We start from the raw sequence: 17,500 nt of genomic DNA on the forward strand, positions 1-17,500 counted from the left end.
ATGTGGCTCTGGGCAGCCTGGGCTGCTGGTTGGTGACCCTGCACACAGCAGGGGGTTGGAGCTGGATGAGCACTGTGGGCCTTTGCAACACAGGCCATTCTATGATTCCATAATTCATCTGTATTTTAATCCATTTTAAAAGGATGGTCTGCCTGCAGGTGCTGTTGATTATCATTCTTGGTGCTCACTCTCATCTTGAATTCATGCCTTAGCACACATCTGAAGACAGAGTCCAGTTGCACTAATTCAGCCATGACTTTCCTTCTTCCTGTTTCCCCATGTGCATTGCAGGTCTGGGCCCAGTGCTCTGCAGCAGCGCATGCTGGAGTTGCATGGGAGCACCATGGCAGCGTGCAGTCCCTGCAGCCATCCCCAGCATTGCTAATTGCCTGCGATAAAACCCACCCTGGAAGCCTGAAGGGAGAATTCTTTTATATAAGAAAAACCTGTTTTGTAACAATTTCTTGTAAGCGCTAAAATTAACTGACTTTCTTTTAACCTAATTATAGATAGAACTGATGATATCACCTATGCTTAATGTTGCCTAACATCTCGGGTGAGAGCCTGCTGCCTCTTGCAGCTTTGCTGACTATTTGCTTCTTGCCTTACTGTGTTTCCCATGAAATAGCTGCTGGACTTCTTTCTTTTTTCAGACAAATCTGGTTGTTCTGCCCCGACCCCATTGATTTGAAACAGAATTATGGATGAAGAAGCTACTCTGATATAAGGAATGTTTTGGTTCTGCAGGTATGGCCAAGCTGCTGGGCCATTGGAAGCTGTTCATTTGATAATAGTTTAGTCATTTGAAAACTGGAGATAACAAGAATTAGGCCGGAAATTATTTGCCTGGAAGAAAGAAGGAAGCAGTACTTGAGTGGGTGACCCACTGTGGGTGATGGACCACACCGTCGTGGTTTTTAGTGGTTGTCTTTGCACTTTGCCATTGTTTTAACAGGGCTCTTTGTCCATAATGAGGAATGCTTCTCTGGAAACACGCTAAATATGCTCAGGAAAAAATAAGCCAAGACCACACAGTGTTGTCTTCCTTGAACCTGCTCCTTGTGCTCCCGGAGAAGTCCACCTCTCGCTGATTGTTTTGTTTCCTCCACGGTCTTACAGTGCTGTGTTCCAGGGCAAGATCTTGTTTGAAATCTGTGTCTCTCTATATAGGATTCCAATCAAAACTTTAATGGTACAGGGCAGTGAGTAGCATTTAATGACCTACAGTGCTATCACTTGAGTCTTTGGGGCATTGACATTGATTTTCCTTATCTTGGCATGTGAAGACAGGAGTCCCACTGCCTTCTTTAAAGTGTTTGCTGGTATGCACTGAGAGCACAGAATAAAGCAGACAGCATCTTCCTGAGCATCACAGCTGGCCATGGGCACTGCCTTCCTTGGCAACCTCCATGTGGTCCCTACACATGGCATCATTAACTGCAGAAGACTGATCTGTTTGAGTGTCTGTGTGTTCTACTCAAGAGGTACATCTGTATGGTTGAGATTTGTGCTGCTTCCTGGGGATGAAATGTATCCAGGAGAGTTTCTATCCTTAATAATATGCTAAAAAGTAGAATGGAGAAAAGGTTGCAAAGGTTGTATGGAAAAGAGTAGGTCTTAATAAGTGTAAAGTTCTTAATCTCTTCCATAAACGCTCTGATTTCTTCTCGGTAGGTCTTACAAGGCAGCGTGGTTGGGGCATTCTGACATGAACTGTGGGGTGTTTTCAGCTCCTTGCAGCTCTCCTCTTTCTTTCAATCTGTGCCTACTGTCGTACAGGCACTCCAGTGATAAGAGTCTAAATTAAACCACGTCAGGATGTGCTTCCCTATGAATTTCGAGCTTTAAAAGGCTGCTTTGTTCGCTCACTCGGCTGTGGGGGGAAAATGCAACGCAGGCATATGGCTATTTGAACTCTTTATTTGCCACATTTACAATATTAATAACACTGTTTCTAGAAGTTGTCACATCAAGTAAAAGATCTTCATTCCAGGCTGTCTTTTGGGGCCAAATTGAGACTGGATGCATGCATTTAATAAATTGTAGTCTCAAGTAGTCATTTTTGTAAATAATTAGCTTCAGTGGAAGAATAAGTTAGCATATTGTATGCATCTAATGTTGCAAATGTACATACAGCAAACTTTCCTATTAATCAACAGTCAAGCACTGTAAGTTGGGTCTCATACATAATGAATTGTTCTTAAACCTCATGGGTTTCATTGATAGAAAAATAAGAGAAAACACGAGCGTAGTAAGCTTTTGAATAAAATTTAACGAGATTGCTCTGCATCCTGTAATTGTTTTGGAATCATTAGAGACCAGATAATCCATCCACAGTTTTGGGGTGGCTTTAGTCTTCATCTATCAAAGAAAGGCTATTTAAATGACGTTCAGATGTTGATAAAATACATTTTTATTTGTTTCCGCAACGAAGGCTTCATTGAAAGTTGCTGCTGAATGTATGTGTGTTCCATAAAGAACAGGCATAGCTCAGCCTCATTTTCATGTTCCTGTTCTTAGCGATCCTCACATTTAGGAAGTAACACATCAGCTATTCCTCTTTGGAAAAAGCAGTTTGGGAAGACAACAGTCCACATTGCTCCTGCAGTGATGTGTGGGTCTGAGGAGCACGGTGGGGCAGCCTTTGCTTTTCAGGCACAGCAGATCTTTGTGCAGGTCCTGATTCCTGTTGGCTTCATATGCACGAGGCCAACCTGTGAAGTCAGCTTCACTCATTTGCAAAATGAAGTAAGGAAATGCTATTGAAAAAAGCTGGGAAATACCTAAACTTTTAAATTATATGTGCCACTCGTGTGTATTTACTGGCAGAAGAGCTACTGCTCAGCTTCTGGGGGTCTGCAGAGTGACTCAGGACAATGGGTTCATGACTCTCTGGGTGATCTTACATCTCCATCCAGAACTGTTCCCCGAGGTGATGGCAGAGTTCTGCTCTAAGTGGGCAGTATTTACAGAAAGGTTTTCCTCTCCAGCTATGGGCAGATTGATGGATTCATGGAATTATAGCAGAGAATTCCTTCTCTGATGTCAGCTCCATGAGTTGCATGCTCAGGAGGTGCCTGCCTGCTTTGGGCCTCAATGGCTGCTGGGGCAGTGGCTGAGTTCTGGTCCCCCTGGCTCCAAACAGGTCAGTCCAGCAGACCCCAAGGTCTCTCATGGTCTTACTGCTTGGGGAAGGTTTCTGTAATCTCTTTTCATTTGTTGTTATTGTTTTGGGGGATTTTTGAAGAAAGAAAAAATTAATTTGGTAACATCACTAATCGAGATGGAAATGTGTGTTGTTGGGTTTGGTTGTGTTTTGTAGGTGTTTTTTCTTTTTGCAGTTGTGTTTCTTCCCTCTGTCCCCTCTTTTTATCAATGCATTCCTAGCAGAGCATTCTTCATTCTTATTCGGCGTATCTTGATAATTTTTGGACCTTTGTGATGTCACTAAGAATTCCTATGACCAATGCAGTGTAAGAATACGCAGGTCCCGCTGGCAGTAATCCTTCCTATTTACCTCAACCTGCAGCTCCTCCTCGGACTGGGGATGCTGGGTGTTGTGCTGCCCTATACGTGTGGTTACAAATTTCTAGAGCCAAAACTCTCATTATTGGGACCAATACATTTAGATTTTACTATACCCAGATTTCTGTGATAGGAGATTGGGTAAAACCAGGCGCTCCATGTCTTTTTCCCATTTCTTATTTTCTGTTTATTTTAGGTCTTTATCCCTGCTGTTCTCTGAGTGGAAGTGTTGTAGTTATAGTAATATAATAATGCAATTATCCGAGCCTGCCCGTCTGTGCCGGTGGCCCTTTGCTGAGTGCAGTCTGTCTGCACAGGGAGCTGCAATTTCTGTGTTAGTTGGGGAGCTTTTTTTGTTTTGTATTTAAAATGAATTGAAATAAAGGGGGATCTTCATTAGCTCAGCATCTGTAGCACTCCACAGACTTCTTAGGCAAACCACTAGAGGGTGAGGTGGGCATCAATGGATAAAGCATTCAGATGTAGGAGGCTACAGGGCTCGCATCATCTGCTGTGTTCAACCCAGCAATTGGGTACATAACTTTTGTTTATATAGATACACAAATACCTGCATGCATATGTAGCAGGTGCTGATACAACACTGTCATAGCATTTTCCTAGCTTTCCCTTCAGGAAACTGCCAGCAGAGCCATTAGGACATATTTTCCTTATTGTAATTCACACGACTCGAGGTACATCTTGTAATGTTTTACTTACGTGCTACTAAGAGCTGACGAAGGCAAAAAGATGCTCAGAAATAAAAGGAATGATTAGAATCCCAGCAATGTAGGAGGTGGCTGCCCACTGAGGCTCTTCAGTATGAGACACAGCATTGCTCTGGCTTTCCTGACAGATCAGCTATTGAGAACGATACTGAAGCCAATTTGCTGCTTACACCATCGGTTTGGAAGCATGTTAGATACTTCCAAGTCTTGGCAAATGGTTTGGAAGGAGTCTGCTAAAGTGAAACAGGTGACGTTGCTGAGTTTCTCCTCTTTTGCTAAAGCTGTGTTTTGCTTTATTTCTTTGCAAACTCCTAAGGCATGGAAGGGAATGGCTGGGACAGGAACCTCACAGGGCAGATCTCAGCTGCGTGAAAACAACCAACTTCAAAAAGCAACAATTACTCAGTGACCAGGTAAAAATAAACCAGGAATGGGGCCATAGTGAGACTCCAGGTAGCACCCAGCAGCAGCCAATCATGATTCATGGGTGGAATGGGGTGTTGAGAAGGAAACCGAATGCTGAGCAGAGGGAGAACACTTTCCCGTAACCTCTTTAGCCTTGGTTTTTGAAATGTACATGTGGTTTAGTCGGACCAAAGTGTGGCTTTGAAGCCTCAGAAAAGGCTTTTAGAGGCAGCTGGTGTTTTAAGTTGAATTTTTAATGACGAGGCAGTTTGCAGAAGGAGTTCTGCCATGCAACTTCAGGAGGAGGAGGAGGAGCAGGAGGGGAGTAGGGCTGCTAGGAGGTGCCTTTGCATTAATGATGTTCTGTCTTTTTCTTTGTTAGTGCTGTCCAGTCTCAGGAGTGGTTGTTAGTGTTTCTAACCAAGCAAAATAAGATAAAGTGTTTTCACACTTCTGCCACAGAGAACTTCTCAGCATGTATGTTGGTGAATCAACTTTGTATCCTACAGGACAGGCAATACTTGGACACCATACTTGCATACTTGGAGAGGAGAGCTGCTCCAGCCCTCTGAGCATCTTAGCACCCACCTCTGGACCCACTTCATGTCCTTCCTGTGCTGGGGGCCCCAGGCCTGGAAGCAGCACTGCAGATGGGGCATCACAAGAGCTTTGGTTTTCATGACTTGTGGCAGTAAGCAGAAATCAGAGGTGTGGAGATGGCAAAATGATGGGATAATGGCAGTGATGGGGGCTGATGGCTCCTGCTTGAAGCAGGGCATGGGCAGGCCTTGCAGGCTGCAGTGCTGCAGGCAAGCAGGCACAGCTCGTGGGCTGCTGCTGCAGAGCCATGAGGGGATGTATTCCTTTGCTTTTACAGCAGTATTATAGCCCAAATCATTTCCAGGCTCCCGAGTATGTGAAGCAAGATGATGTGAAAACCATAAGGTTGCTGTAGTGCTGAGTGCTTTCTATGCTCTTCTGGATAAATGGAGCAGAAAAGTCTCCCAACTTCTCTTGGAGATTTCAGAGGCATTATTATATTCTGTAGTTATGATATTGTCGTAGCTCTAACAATCCACAGTAAAACTGAGCCCTATTCTGCTGAGCATCGTGCGTGTGCGGAATCACTGATGATCCTTGGTGCTGGGAGCTTGGCTTGAGGTCTGTGTCATGCACATATTCATCTGGGAATGTTTATACACAGATTGTCCAGGCTGGATGTGGCTCTGGGCAGCCTGGGCTGCTGGTTGGTGACCCTGCACACAGCAGGGGGTTGGAGCTGGATGAGCACTGTGGGCCTTTGCAGCCCAGGCTGTTCTATGGTTCTGTGATTCTCACACCTGTGTTTTTGTTTGTTTGTTTTCCTAGAAAAGAGATTACTAAGAAGCAAAGAAACATAAAGTAGAGATCGGTTTCATAAAGCAAATTGATAATGGAAGGGGATGGAGGACTGCACTTAATTTCAAGCAAACTAGATCCAAAGCTGGTTCTTCCTTTCCCTTTTTCCTCCACTCCAAGCCATCAACTTGTCATATTCTTCTACTGCTGGAGAATTTTAATTGTCCGCCTCCGTGTCCCCCTTCTTCTCTGCCACTTTCTAATCAGTAATTACGTGGCCTTCAGTGGTTAACAATTAATCAGAAAACGAATTGGGGCTGGGGGAAAATTGCAGGGCCGTTTGATCACACAGCAGACAAGCGAGAGTTCTGCTTCCGAGAGTAACCCCGGGACAGCTCCTGCCTGCACATCATTTGTGCTATCCGGAGGCAGGGCCGGGTGGCTGCCTGATTACACGGCTGTCCTGGTGTGCTCGGCTCCGTCGGCTTTTGTGGATGAAGCATCTGAAGGCATTGGGTCTTTTTGTAAAGGTGCCTTGTGGCAAAAGCAGGCCTGGTGTCTTTTATGCCATTACTGGTACACGATGCAGTTCATTTTCTCAGGCTTTCTGCTAGGAGGTAACTGAGAAAGGATTTCCTCTCCATTGTGATACATCTCGAGCATAGCAGTGAGTTGATTTTACATTTTCCCCACAACTCTATGGCAGAATTGCTGTGGTTTTCTCTTGCTGTCCCTCATGTATTCTGCTATTTCTGCAGTTTTCTCTCATTTCTACCCCTTTGTGACACATCCAACCAATTGCAGCACACTGTTTTGTTGAGTTTCACCAGCAGAACTTGTTTGGGGCTCCAGATGCATTTCCAGCTGGGGGAAAAGAAAAGCTGCAGTATCAGGATGCATCAGGATGGTGTAGCTGAGGTTTGTCAGATCCAGGTACAAGGCTGCTGGCAGGGCTTGCTGGTCTGGCAGCTGCTCTTGGTGTTGTCTCCATATTGCTCTCCAGGTGGTTTCATGCTCCTGGGCTGTTTGGTTACAGATGTGCTGAATACAGTCCATGTGGTTCTGAGTGGTCTCATAGAGAGGCAGGAGAGCACCGTGATCTCCTCCCTGCCACTGCTGTGCCTAACCCAGGGCTTACAGCTCAGAACAGGGCTGGAATGTCTGCAGATGTGGTGCTCATGTTCTCCATGCTCTCATACAGGCATTGCACTTCTGTAGAAAAAGAAGAAAAAAGCAGCTGGAGAAAAAGGACATTTTCATTTGCGGGTGCTTTCTGTTCGTTTGCTTTGCTCTTCAGCATCCTGAAAGCATGAGCTGCCATTGAAAATCAAATGAGTTCTCAATTGCTTCCTTCCAATTCAATAAGAGGAGGAAAGCAGAAACCTGCCAACGTCGCTGGAAGGAGTGGCGGAAGAGGAAAGCGCTGGCTCTGCAGAAAGCTGCTTCCTCTTCTTCCTTCCCCAGGAGGGCTCTGGAGGCTGTGCTGTGCCCGTGGGTGCATGGAGGAACCTCTCTCCAACCCCACGGAGACCCAGGATTTGTCTTCCACCAGGCTGGGGTGGTTTCCTTCTATTGCTCCCTGAGATTTCCCAGTTAAGTGTGGTCTTTCCTTCTCACCCATTCTTTATTTTCTTACAGCAGGTCTGAACAACTTCACATCACCATGGCAGATCAAGAGGTGATGTGGTAACGATGGTAATGGGAGGACGGTTGGACTAGATGATCTTGTAGGTTCTTTCCAACCTTGTGACTCTATGATTCTGTGCTGTGGGTGAAGTTGTGTTACTGTTCTGATGACTCTCCTTGCTTTCAACAGAGAAAAAGAAAGCTTTGGAGTCTTTGCCTCGGGATCAGATGTTTTTGAGATCATTAAGAGTATGAATGTTTGCTTTCGTCATTGACAGCCTGACATCTCTGCCCACAGGACGGAGGCTCCGGTGTGCTGTGAGCTGCGTGGCAATGTGACCTCCATGCCGGAGCCGCTGCAGCAGTGTGCAGCCTGGCTGAGCGCCTACTTCTGTGAGCCCAGCAGGACAAAGCAGCTGCCCCTGCCACCCTTCCACCACCCCATGCTGCTGCAAGGTCAGTGCCTGGCTCGTGGTAGCTGCAGAATCACAGAGGGTTCGTTTGGGAACACACACACAGCCTATGGGCTGGCTGCCCCCAGCAATGCATCCATAGGTATGGACACCTCCAGGGATGGGTTACCCACATCTCTGTGCATCTGTGTTACCCAGTTTGGACACGTGTAGATGTCAAACAAGTGCTGTTATAAAGTAGGTAGGATGGTGGTGTATTTAGAGGGAAACATGACCTGAGAAAAGCTCCTCCTTGTCATTCCTCATTCACTGGTGTGTTTTTCTGAAGGCCTTGTGACAGGAATCAATCACATGAAATGAGATAAGCCACAGGATTAAAATCATCAGAACAGAAGTGAAAGAAAAGCAACAACAACAAACACTGAAGTCTGTTTTTTGCAGTGGCTTCTTGTCCATCCATGAATGGAATCATTTCCCAGTGAATTCAGTGCTCACTGTCTAATATCTATTCTTAATTGATCGGATTTCATTATAACACATCACCAAAAAGGGGCTTATATCTCCTGTGCTATCAAAGGTAGGATAGCTGTGTTTTTCACACGAACCCCAAGTTATACATACACTTCTTCTGTGTGGTTCTAAGCGGAAGGCACTTTGTACCTAGGGTGCATAGGTTTGTATTTGAAATTGTAGGAGGAATATATTGGTAAAAAGATGGCCAATTTTACGTGTGGAAAGGAGCAGCTGTTCTTACAGGCACACATTTGCAAAACTCAGCTGTGTCTGCTGCTAATTGCTGGCTTTATTCAAATTCTTATAAATAATAGGTTTCTTCTTGCTGCTGCTCTTTCTCATTCCTAAATATCTGATGGCAGCTGCAAGGAGCAGAACAAAACCAAAATGCAGTTGTTCTGTTGTTATGCAGATCATCAGACTCGTTTTCTAAGGGCGCGAGTCATAAATCGTATGAAATCTGCAGAGTACCTTTATTTTAATGGTGAACTCCTATATGGATTATTTCACTTTAAGAAAGCAGCTCAATGTGACGTCTTTTGGACTCAGATTACGAGGTATGGGCTGAGTTTAACATTTAAACTTAAATGTTTTGAGTGTTGCACTCCTGTGAGTGTTTGTACCATTTGGGTGTTCCCTCTTGCTTTTTCTTTCTTTCATACTGTGGATGAAAACGATACAGGAAGGAATATGGCAATGCGTGTCAAACCTTGAAGAAGCTGTTCTAACATTATTTAGTAGAAACACAGGTTGAAAGCTGCATCATCATGGTTTAAATTGCACATTTCAGTATGTCTGCAAGTGAGAGTTGCAGTACTGCTAAGCTAAGGATTTAGTATTTATTTACTTCTTCCACATTTACATTTGAAAGTGCCTGTTCATTTCTCCAGGCACTTAAAAATGCAGAGTAAACATAAGCATGAGGACCCGCCACCAGGAAGGCTTCTCTCCTCATGTATCTCTGCCCATCCACAGCCCTTGTACCGTGTCACAGCCTGGGGCTGCAGCCACCTGCAGTGCTGTGCTGTGACCCTGGGTGACACGAGTTCCATCAGCAGTGCCTTTGTGATAAGGACTGATGCTTGGCTATTTTCTTTCTTCTTAGTCAGTGCTCTGTTCAAACTGTATTGTTTTTTCAGTGTCTGAGGACAGTAGGAGTTCTGCTTTTCTTACAGCTGAACGTGTTTACAAGAGGACTCTTAAAAATATGAAGTGCTTTCAGGATGAAGCACTTCGCAATAAGTGATTGCTTTCCTGCACTTACTTTTGTGCCAAGTGTTAAGGCACAGCTCCTTAGGTAGAGATAGATAACGTAGATAAATACATTAACAATTAACTTAGTGGTAGCAGAAGAGAGACTGGTGAATTCAGAAGGTCCAGGAGCACTCCTGCAGGTGGTCGTTGGCCAAAGCAATGATCCCACTGTGTGCTTTTCTTCCTCTGAGCCCCTTCCCATAGTTGTTGTGCTGCAGACATAGAGCAGTGCTGTCATCATGCTGCCATAACTCAGCTTTCATGCATGTATGCGTTACTGCTGCCCCAGCAGCCTGAATTCTGGCTCCAGATGCTCATCTCGTGTCCTTGCTTTCCCAAAACGCCTTCAGCTCTTTAAAAAGGGGAAAGGCATGTTAGAGCACTGCAAACACAGAGCGAAGTGTTCCTCCTCGTAATCCATCAGGGCTAAGTTTGACTCTGAAGCACCAGTGCTGCAGCACAGCCTGGGAGCTGAGCGCTGCCTCCTCCACACCTGCAGAAGCTGTTGATGCACCAGCTGGCTGCTCCCAGCAAATGCAGCTGGTTCCTTTGCTGTTGGCAGCGTGGATTTGGTTTTGTTTTGTTGTGTTTTTTTAATCTAATTGAAAGCTGGATTTTCCAATGGTTGGTCTGGTGCTCAATGTCAGATTTCAGCAGCATAGGAAAAAGGAGATATGTCCCAATTCTCTGCATAGTGACTTCAAGGTGCTACACCTCTGGCAAATCTCTGCACGTTTATCATGGAGAGTGATTAATTGTTCTTAATGTACCATGGCCATTAGTGCCCGCTGTGTATGATGAAGAACAACGGACCTTGTTACTGTTTCGAAGCCTATGCATGAGTTGTTTGATTTGTGACTTCTTGAAATGGTAAAGGAAATGCTAAATTGGCCAATCATGAATTTCCTGGCTTCTCCTTATTTGTGCCTTACAAACCTGCTGCTCGAGACCACGGCGAGCGTCGCAGCACCGGGTACTGCAGCAGGGAGCAGTGCCGTGTTTACAGACCAGATGGCTTATTAGAGCAACAAGAGCAGAGGAAATTGGACACACACAAGAGTTTCCCTTTGCCCTGTGACAAGCAGCAGCCCTGGGGCTCTGCTCTTTGCATGCCACGCCGTGCCCAGCTGCCCTCACTGCTGGATGAGCTCCTTTTGCTTTGCAGAGCTGTGGTTCTGTGTTACCTGTGTTACCCATACCTGTGCTGCAGGTATGGGCCTGAGGTGGAGGTGTTTTCTGGATGTCCAGCTTGTGCACCTGCTTGCACATAAGCTGTATGTTTCCATGTCCATGCAAGGGAGGAGGACCTTGGTCCTCTGCCTGCAATTAAGGGCAGAAAAAGCAGTGCAGAAAGCCAGAGCAGGAGCAATATGAGGATGGAGGCCAGGGAGGTGAGTTTTGCAAGCCAGCTTAGCAGCTGAAATTTCCCGTGTATAATGCATGTTATTCATCCAAGAAGGGATATTGATGAAACACCTCATACATAATGGGAGCAGAGTCTTCAAAGACAGCGGCGGTGCCTCCATTCCCCCTTCAAGATGACTTCGCACCGTGCCCAGGCCTGTAATCAATAATTACCCTGTGATTTCCTGGGAGCCCCCTCTCTCAGAAAGGAGAATTACAGCACGGCAGACAGCGAGCCTGGCGCAGGCACCGCTAAGGGTGGCGAAGCAAGCTGTGAAATGCTGCTTCCCCACTAAAGGAATGCCTTGCCATCTGAGCTTCAGGGCACCACTGTGGGATGGGACTTTGTCCTCCAGCTGATAGGAGAGCCACGCTCCTGTGACTGGTCTGGTGTGCTTGTAGGATCGCTCCCTTCAGAAAGAACCTGGACAGAAAACCCTCCCACTGACAGCATCTCGCTGCTCCTTCACCTCCCTGCCAGTGGGAGCACTTCTTTGTTTCTTTGCTTTTGCACATCCTAAACTATTAGGAAAAGTATGCACCAAATTAAGATTAAAAAAAAAACAACCACAAACCGAAGAGAAAGAAGCAGATATTCTGCATTCTGTCTGTAACTCAGCAAAGAGCAAAGTGTTCCCTTCCTTTCTGTGCTTGAAATGCTCAAATGACATGCAAGTTTTCTGAAAACAGTGGGGCTGTTGCTGTGGTTGACTTCTGAGACATCAGACCCAACATGTCCTGAGTGCCTACGTTAGAAAGAAGTACCTTTTAGAGGCTGCATTGCTTACCTTTAATACCGTGCATAGTGTATCCTATTAGTGTGCAGTGTATCCTAAGAGAAATTTTTTCTCTCTCATGCAGTTTAACCAAATAGTATTTCAGTATGTAAAACTTACTAAAATAAGAAAAAACATTTGTATGAAGACCAACACAGGTCTCTTTTCCTTTGCTTTATGTTGAAACTAATAAACAGCTGTAACAACCATTGACCTCATTGAGATACTACCTAGTTAAGCTTAGGGGTTAATGGGACAGCAGTTCAGTACTCCAATACAACAAGAAAAGATGTGACTAGTTAAAAAGTAGTTCTTTAAGTCATGAGAGTGAGCAAACTCCTTTTTAAGAACCCCAGAAGCAGAGGATGTAGGGCTGAGGCTTCCAAGGCACAGTGAGGAGAAACCACAGCAAAAAAAATGCCTGAACAGGAGGAAGGTGCTCGGGGATGTCAGGCACCAGGGCAGCCTGACAGATACCCACTGTCCATCCTGAGGTCACCGCCTGGTGGCTGTGAGCATTTTGTGTAATGGACAGTAACATGTAGTGTCATGTTTTGGTGAATTGCAGCCTTGAGGAGAGCGTGAGACACTGGGAATTAAGGGTGAGAACAGGTGAGAAATGGAAAGGATGCATTTGACCTCTGATAGATTTTTATTAAGCTGAAGGAAACATGGATCCATAGCAGAAGTAGCCATAGGCATTTTAAGTGCATCTTCAACTTCAGAGTTTTCTTCTGACTTTTAGAGTTATATGTGCCCAGTGTTAGCAGTGCAGTAAATATCAACGTGAATGAAATTTTCACAATACTGCTGTCTTTATTAACTTGTAATTTTTAACGTGATGGCCTGTGGATATGAGATGCATCTATAGAGATGAAGCTCTACAGAGCTTTACGTAATTTTAATATTCCTCAATCCTGTGTATGTCTTCTAACTTTATTTTCCCTTTTCAATTAAATTGCACTTAATTTTAAGTGACTGTTCTGCCATCACTTAAGTTACCTAAATCCATATGCAGCATCTATAAATGCTCTGGCTGGGCTGGAGCTTGCAAGGCTGATGGGCAGCTGAAGAATATGGGGCAAATAATTACCTCTGCCTCTTATCAGACAAGACAGTTATCACCTTCACTCTTCTTCCCAGTTACTAGATGTGTGTTGGTTTGCTGTGTGGTAGTAGAGAAGAGAGTAGGAAAGACATTGTGCCATGGTGGGTTTGGTTTTTTTTCACTTTTGTTTTCAATTTTTGGATAAGGTTTTGTAGGAAGGAGTTTTAAAAATCGTTTTTGCTATGAGCAAGCCAATGTAATGGTGTAACTCAGCCAAAATGCTGTTTCTCTTTTAAAACAGAATGGGAGCCTCTTTGCAATCAAAACCTTTATGGCTTTTCCCACAAGAGGGAAAAAAATATTCTTAGGATATAGTGCATGCAGTTATGCTGAGACACATAGGTCTTCCTGCAGCCTGGCCATGGTGAAAGCCACCTCTGTAGGATGCTTCTTTGTAAAGTCAGTGTGTTTAGGGTCACGTATCTCATCCCTCCATCAAATACAAGGCACACATATTGAAGAATATTTTGACTCTATGGATCAACTTTTGCCATGACTGCTTGCTTATGAGGTGTAGATAAAAAGGTGGGAACTGAAGGAGGAGAAAAACAGTAACATGAACTTTCTCTATCTGGAGTTGTGTCATCACCACCTGTAGGCCTGAGCATCCTGCTCTCACTGCAGCCCAATGAGGAGTAAGTTTTGTTTAATTCCTTCTTCCTTGGAGTTGTTTGCATACTTGATGCGCTTGCAGGCCCATGTAACCCTTGTACCCTATTTAATAGAATGCATACTCAAGAGAACAGAAAATAGTTTCGTTAAAATATTCCCCCTATCTTGCCTGATGAGCTTTCAGCCAAGTTTTACGTATCAATGGGAAATAGCATCAATATGCGCTCAGACAGTTTCCTATGTCAGTGGTAACGTGTTTAATGTGACAGCTGCTGTCACAGCCACCCTGTTTTCTAAAGGCTATTCTTAACATTTTCCAGAAAGCAAAAATATAATGATGTTTATAGCACCCTCTATGTTAGGGCACATAGATGGGTGTATTTGAGAGGAAGCCATTTTCTACCATAGCTATTTGCTGCTTGACCTAAGAGTGCCACTTTCTGACCCAATTACATGATCTTTTGCTGTATCTTCTTTTGGAGCTCATGAATCTTGGAGCTGACCAATATATCCTGGGGAAAGCAGGGACTTGTTTAACTGCAGAAATGCACTTTTCACTAGGAATTTGCATCCCGCGCTCTTCTCAGAATAAAATATGCAAGAACCAACATAAATGGCACACTCTTTTTTTTCTTTCTTTTTTTTTCCCCATGAATTGAGTCTTTGATGTTCAAGAGGAGCCAGTATTAAAGGACATCCCTAGAAGGCTGTAGAAATTGTTCCTATTTATGACAAATGTAAAATAGTACAAATCTAGCTGAATGTGATGGTGTCATTAGTTTGTGAATCGCATCCTTGAAAATAACTGTGGAGGAGCCAAATCGGTTTAAAAGAAGATAACAAAATGGTTTAAGCTACTTAGGTTGAATGCCAATTATATTTTAATATTCAACTGAGCATATTTTACTAAGAAAAAAGGCAGCGTCGACGCATGCATAACTCATTGGCAGCGTCGACCAGCTGTGCCACTCTTCTCTTCGAATCACTTTGTGCATTTTAGTAGCATGGTAATTTAGTAGAGAACTACCTGAGTGATGGCATTTTCAATGAGCAGGTAATCTACAGAGAATTTTTATATGGTTATGAGTTCTGTGCTTCAGCCTGGCAACACAAAAATACATCAAGACCAATTACGGTATCAACTTTCAGCGTGATACCCTTGCCACGCAAGTGCATGTATTTCTGCCCCAGGCATTTCAAATTGCATCTAATTTGAAATCTTTGGGGTTTTAATTAAATTTCAGAATATATGGAATTCTTCATTAGTACCTGCTCTGAATAGCAGATTATACTTCTCTCAGTCTCTCGTTAAAGAAGTAGGCTGTGGTAAATAGCGTGTTCAAGAACTGATCATTTGTGGTGCCTGGATATTGGGAACAGAAATAGTGAAATGCAAAATAATATCAAAAAGATTATTAGTCCAGTGAGGGACTCTTGATTTGTATTTTAATGGAATTTTACATTTCTCTTAATGATTTGCAAATTGTCCTCTGATTATAAGATGCATTAAGCTTTTCATTTTAATGGAGAGACACAGCCATTAGCAGAATTTTTTTTCTGTCTTCTTTTTAGAGTGCTTCCCTGCAGCAGATAAATATTGAAACCATTAACACCTTTTGATGTACTTTATAGTACTGCAGCTTGGACTAGTACGGGAATGAATGTGGCCTTTTATATTTTAGCACTTTGCTTGGAGCTCACGATTGTCTTTGCGTGGGTGAACAATGACTGAAGCTGTACGTTCTGAGGCAGCGATGAAATAATGTGTATTTCCCTGTAATTAATGTTCCAAATGTTTCAGTGAATGTCATTCATATTTAATGCGGAAGGCAAAAGTAAAGCCAACAAAAGTCGAGATCTGAAATTCAGATTGAGAGTGCTGTGACCTCAACTCTGACCACCCTTTAAGGGAGGAGGATCACAGTGTCTCCTAGCAGGATTTCGTATGGATTTACAAACAATTTCTCAATGGTGAAGTAACAAACATGTTCTTTGTTGCTGACACAGGAATGTACCCTCTTCGTTTGTCAATCTGAAAGTCAAATTTCCTGCTAGCTTTCAGCTTAACGTGAGTCCTTAATGTTGTATAAACACGTTTGTGTCTGTGCTGATTTCATTGGGTTTGTCAGAAAGGCATGGAAGTGGGGAAGAGCCTCTTTTGTGGCAGGCTGTGAGACATACATAGTATTTTTATGATACTGCAGCTTTACGCATAATAATACGCAGTAATAAGCTCTGTCTGATAAGGAAAATGCATACCTGTTAAACTCACCAAATTATTAAAATCCTTGCAATATTCTTCAGGTCCTCCAGAAAAGCAAATCGTTCTTTAAGAGCCAGTGGGCAGCTGCACTCATTTCCCCACCCCACATGCCTCGTACTCCCCACGTAAGCCAGGAGGTCTCTGAGCCCTGCGGAGGCGTTTCCTCTTGGCCCATTAGCTCTTTCTGCGAGGGTTTCCGCCAAAAAAGGTGGTTACTTTAGGGCTGCTTATTAATTTAGCGGAGTCTAGTCTCTGGAAAACCATCAGGGGTCACTGATAGGACTTCTCCCGTGCTTGCTTCCAGGATGTCTGTTTAAATAATTTGAATCTCGGGAATTCAAATTGCAGTTCATTTAGCAGTGCGCTGTGTGTGATGGCAGTGTTATCAGTCAAGAGGCTAAGTAACTTCATGAAATTGCACTTTATGTCTTCACACTTGTTTTGCTGACTGCTTAAATGTGTGCTCCTTAGCAAAGAGGGAAAAAAAAGTACTGTAACTTCGAAGTGGAAGCCAGAAAATGCAAAGAATTAATTGCTGCTGCTTTCTTATGTGCCTTGAAAAAAGATGCTGCATCATTTGTGAATTAGTGCTTGCAAAGTGCTACGTAAGTGTTTAGCCTCATGCATTAGATATTTATAATTCAATAGCAATTTAATACAAACTGAAAAAGAAAGCCAGTACTTTGATACTGACTTAATTTGTATGTAGTAAGCAAATAGTTTCATTTTATTACAGTTAAGCGACTTAATGAATATTATTTTTAACATGCCCGTTTACAAAGAAACTTAAGGAAATCTAAAGAAATTGCTGTTCATGGTTTACGCAGACAACTGAAGATCTTGTAATTTACTTTGTTCACATTATGGAGCACATTTGCATTACATCTTTCAAAATTAAAGCACATTAATTTTCTAGGGCAGGTTATCTTTGGTAACAGGATCTTCACAAAGCAACTGAGGGTGCAGATTTCTTGATCCAGAGTCATGTGGGAGTTGGTATTTAGGGCCACATCGAGAAACAAAACTGTGAAAACACCTCATCAAAGTAATTCTGAGTGGAACTACAGAGAAAAAAGGCAATTACTCTTGAAGCAGCAGAAACTGCAGGAGAGATGGTGGTGCCGCATGGCCCACCTGTGTGGGACACACACCAGCACTTAGTCTGCCTGAAGGGGACCACCGCTGCTTGTGGTTTGATGTGTTCTCCTGCTGGAAGTGCTGTTGGTTGGTGGTTACAAAGAGTGTTGTGGGGTTTTTTGTTTGTTTTTTGCATTTCGGGACCTTGAACCAGAGTTCAGGATGGTTTGAAATATTGATGTTAGTAAGCCGAATTTATGGCATCCATTGGAAGTCGTGCTTGATCAACATGTGTGAGTGTGGTTGAATTCACATGTTATTTTGAGTTTTGCTAATATCAAAATGGCAGTTCCAGCATACCATAAATCTTCAGAAACTTCTGCAGAACCTCCCTGCCTGTTGGAGTTTAACTGCAACCAGATGGTCCTACCTGCCCTTCCTCAGTCCCTCTGTAATTAGGA

The 17,500-nt window shown here is 43.7% G+C and overlaps 1 protein-coding gene across 1 annotated transcript in view; it reads left to right on the forward strand.

The window, feature by feature from the left end:
• MGMT (O-6-methylguanine-DNA methyltransferase) overlaps positions 1-17,500 on the forward strand; it is a 124,704-nt gene that overhangs the window by 89,374 nt on the left and 17,830 nt on the right. Inside the window, exon 4 of the mRNA XM_015867618.2 lies at positions 7,918-8,075. Within this exon, the coding sequence (XP_015723104.1) occupies positions 7,918-8,075 (158 nt within the window). The remainder of the gene's footprint in view (positions 1-7,917; positions 8,076-17,500) is intronic.

Source organism: Coturnix japonica, chromosome 6 (genome assembly GCF_001577835.2).
Source record: "Coturnix japonica isolate 7356 chromosome 6, Coturnix japonica 2.1, whole genome shotgun sequence".
NCBI classification, from domain to species: domain Eukaryota; kingdom Metazoa; phylum Chordata; class Aves; order Galliformes; family Phasianidae; genus Coturnix; species Coturnix japonica.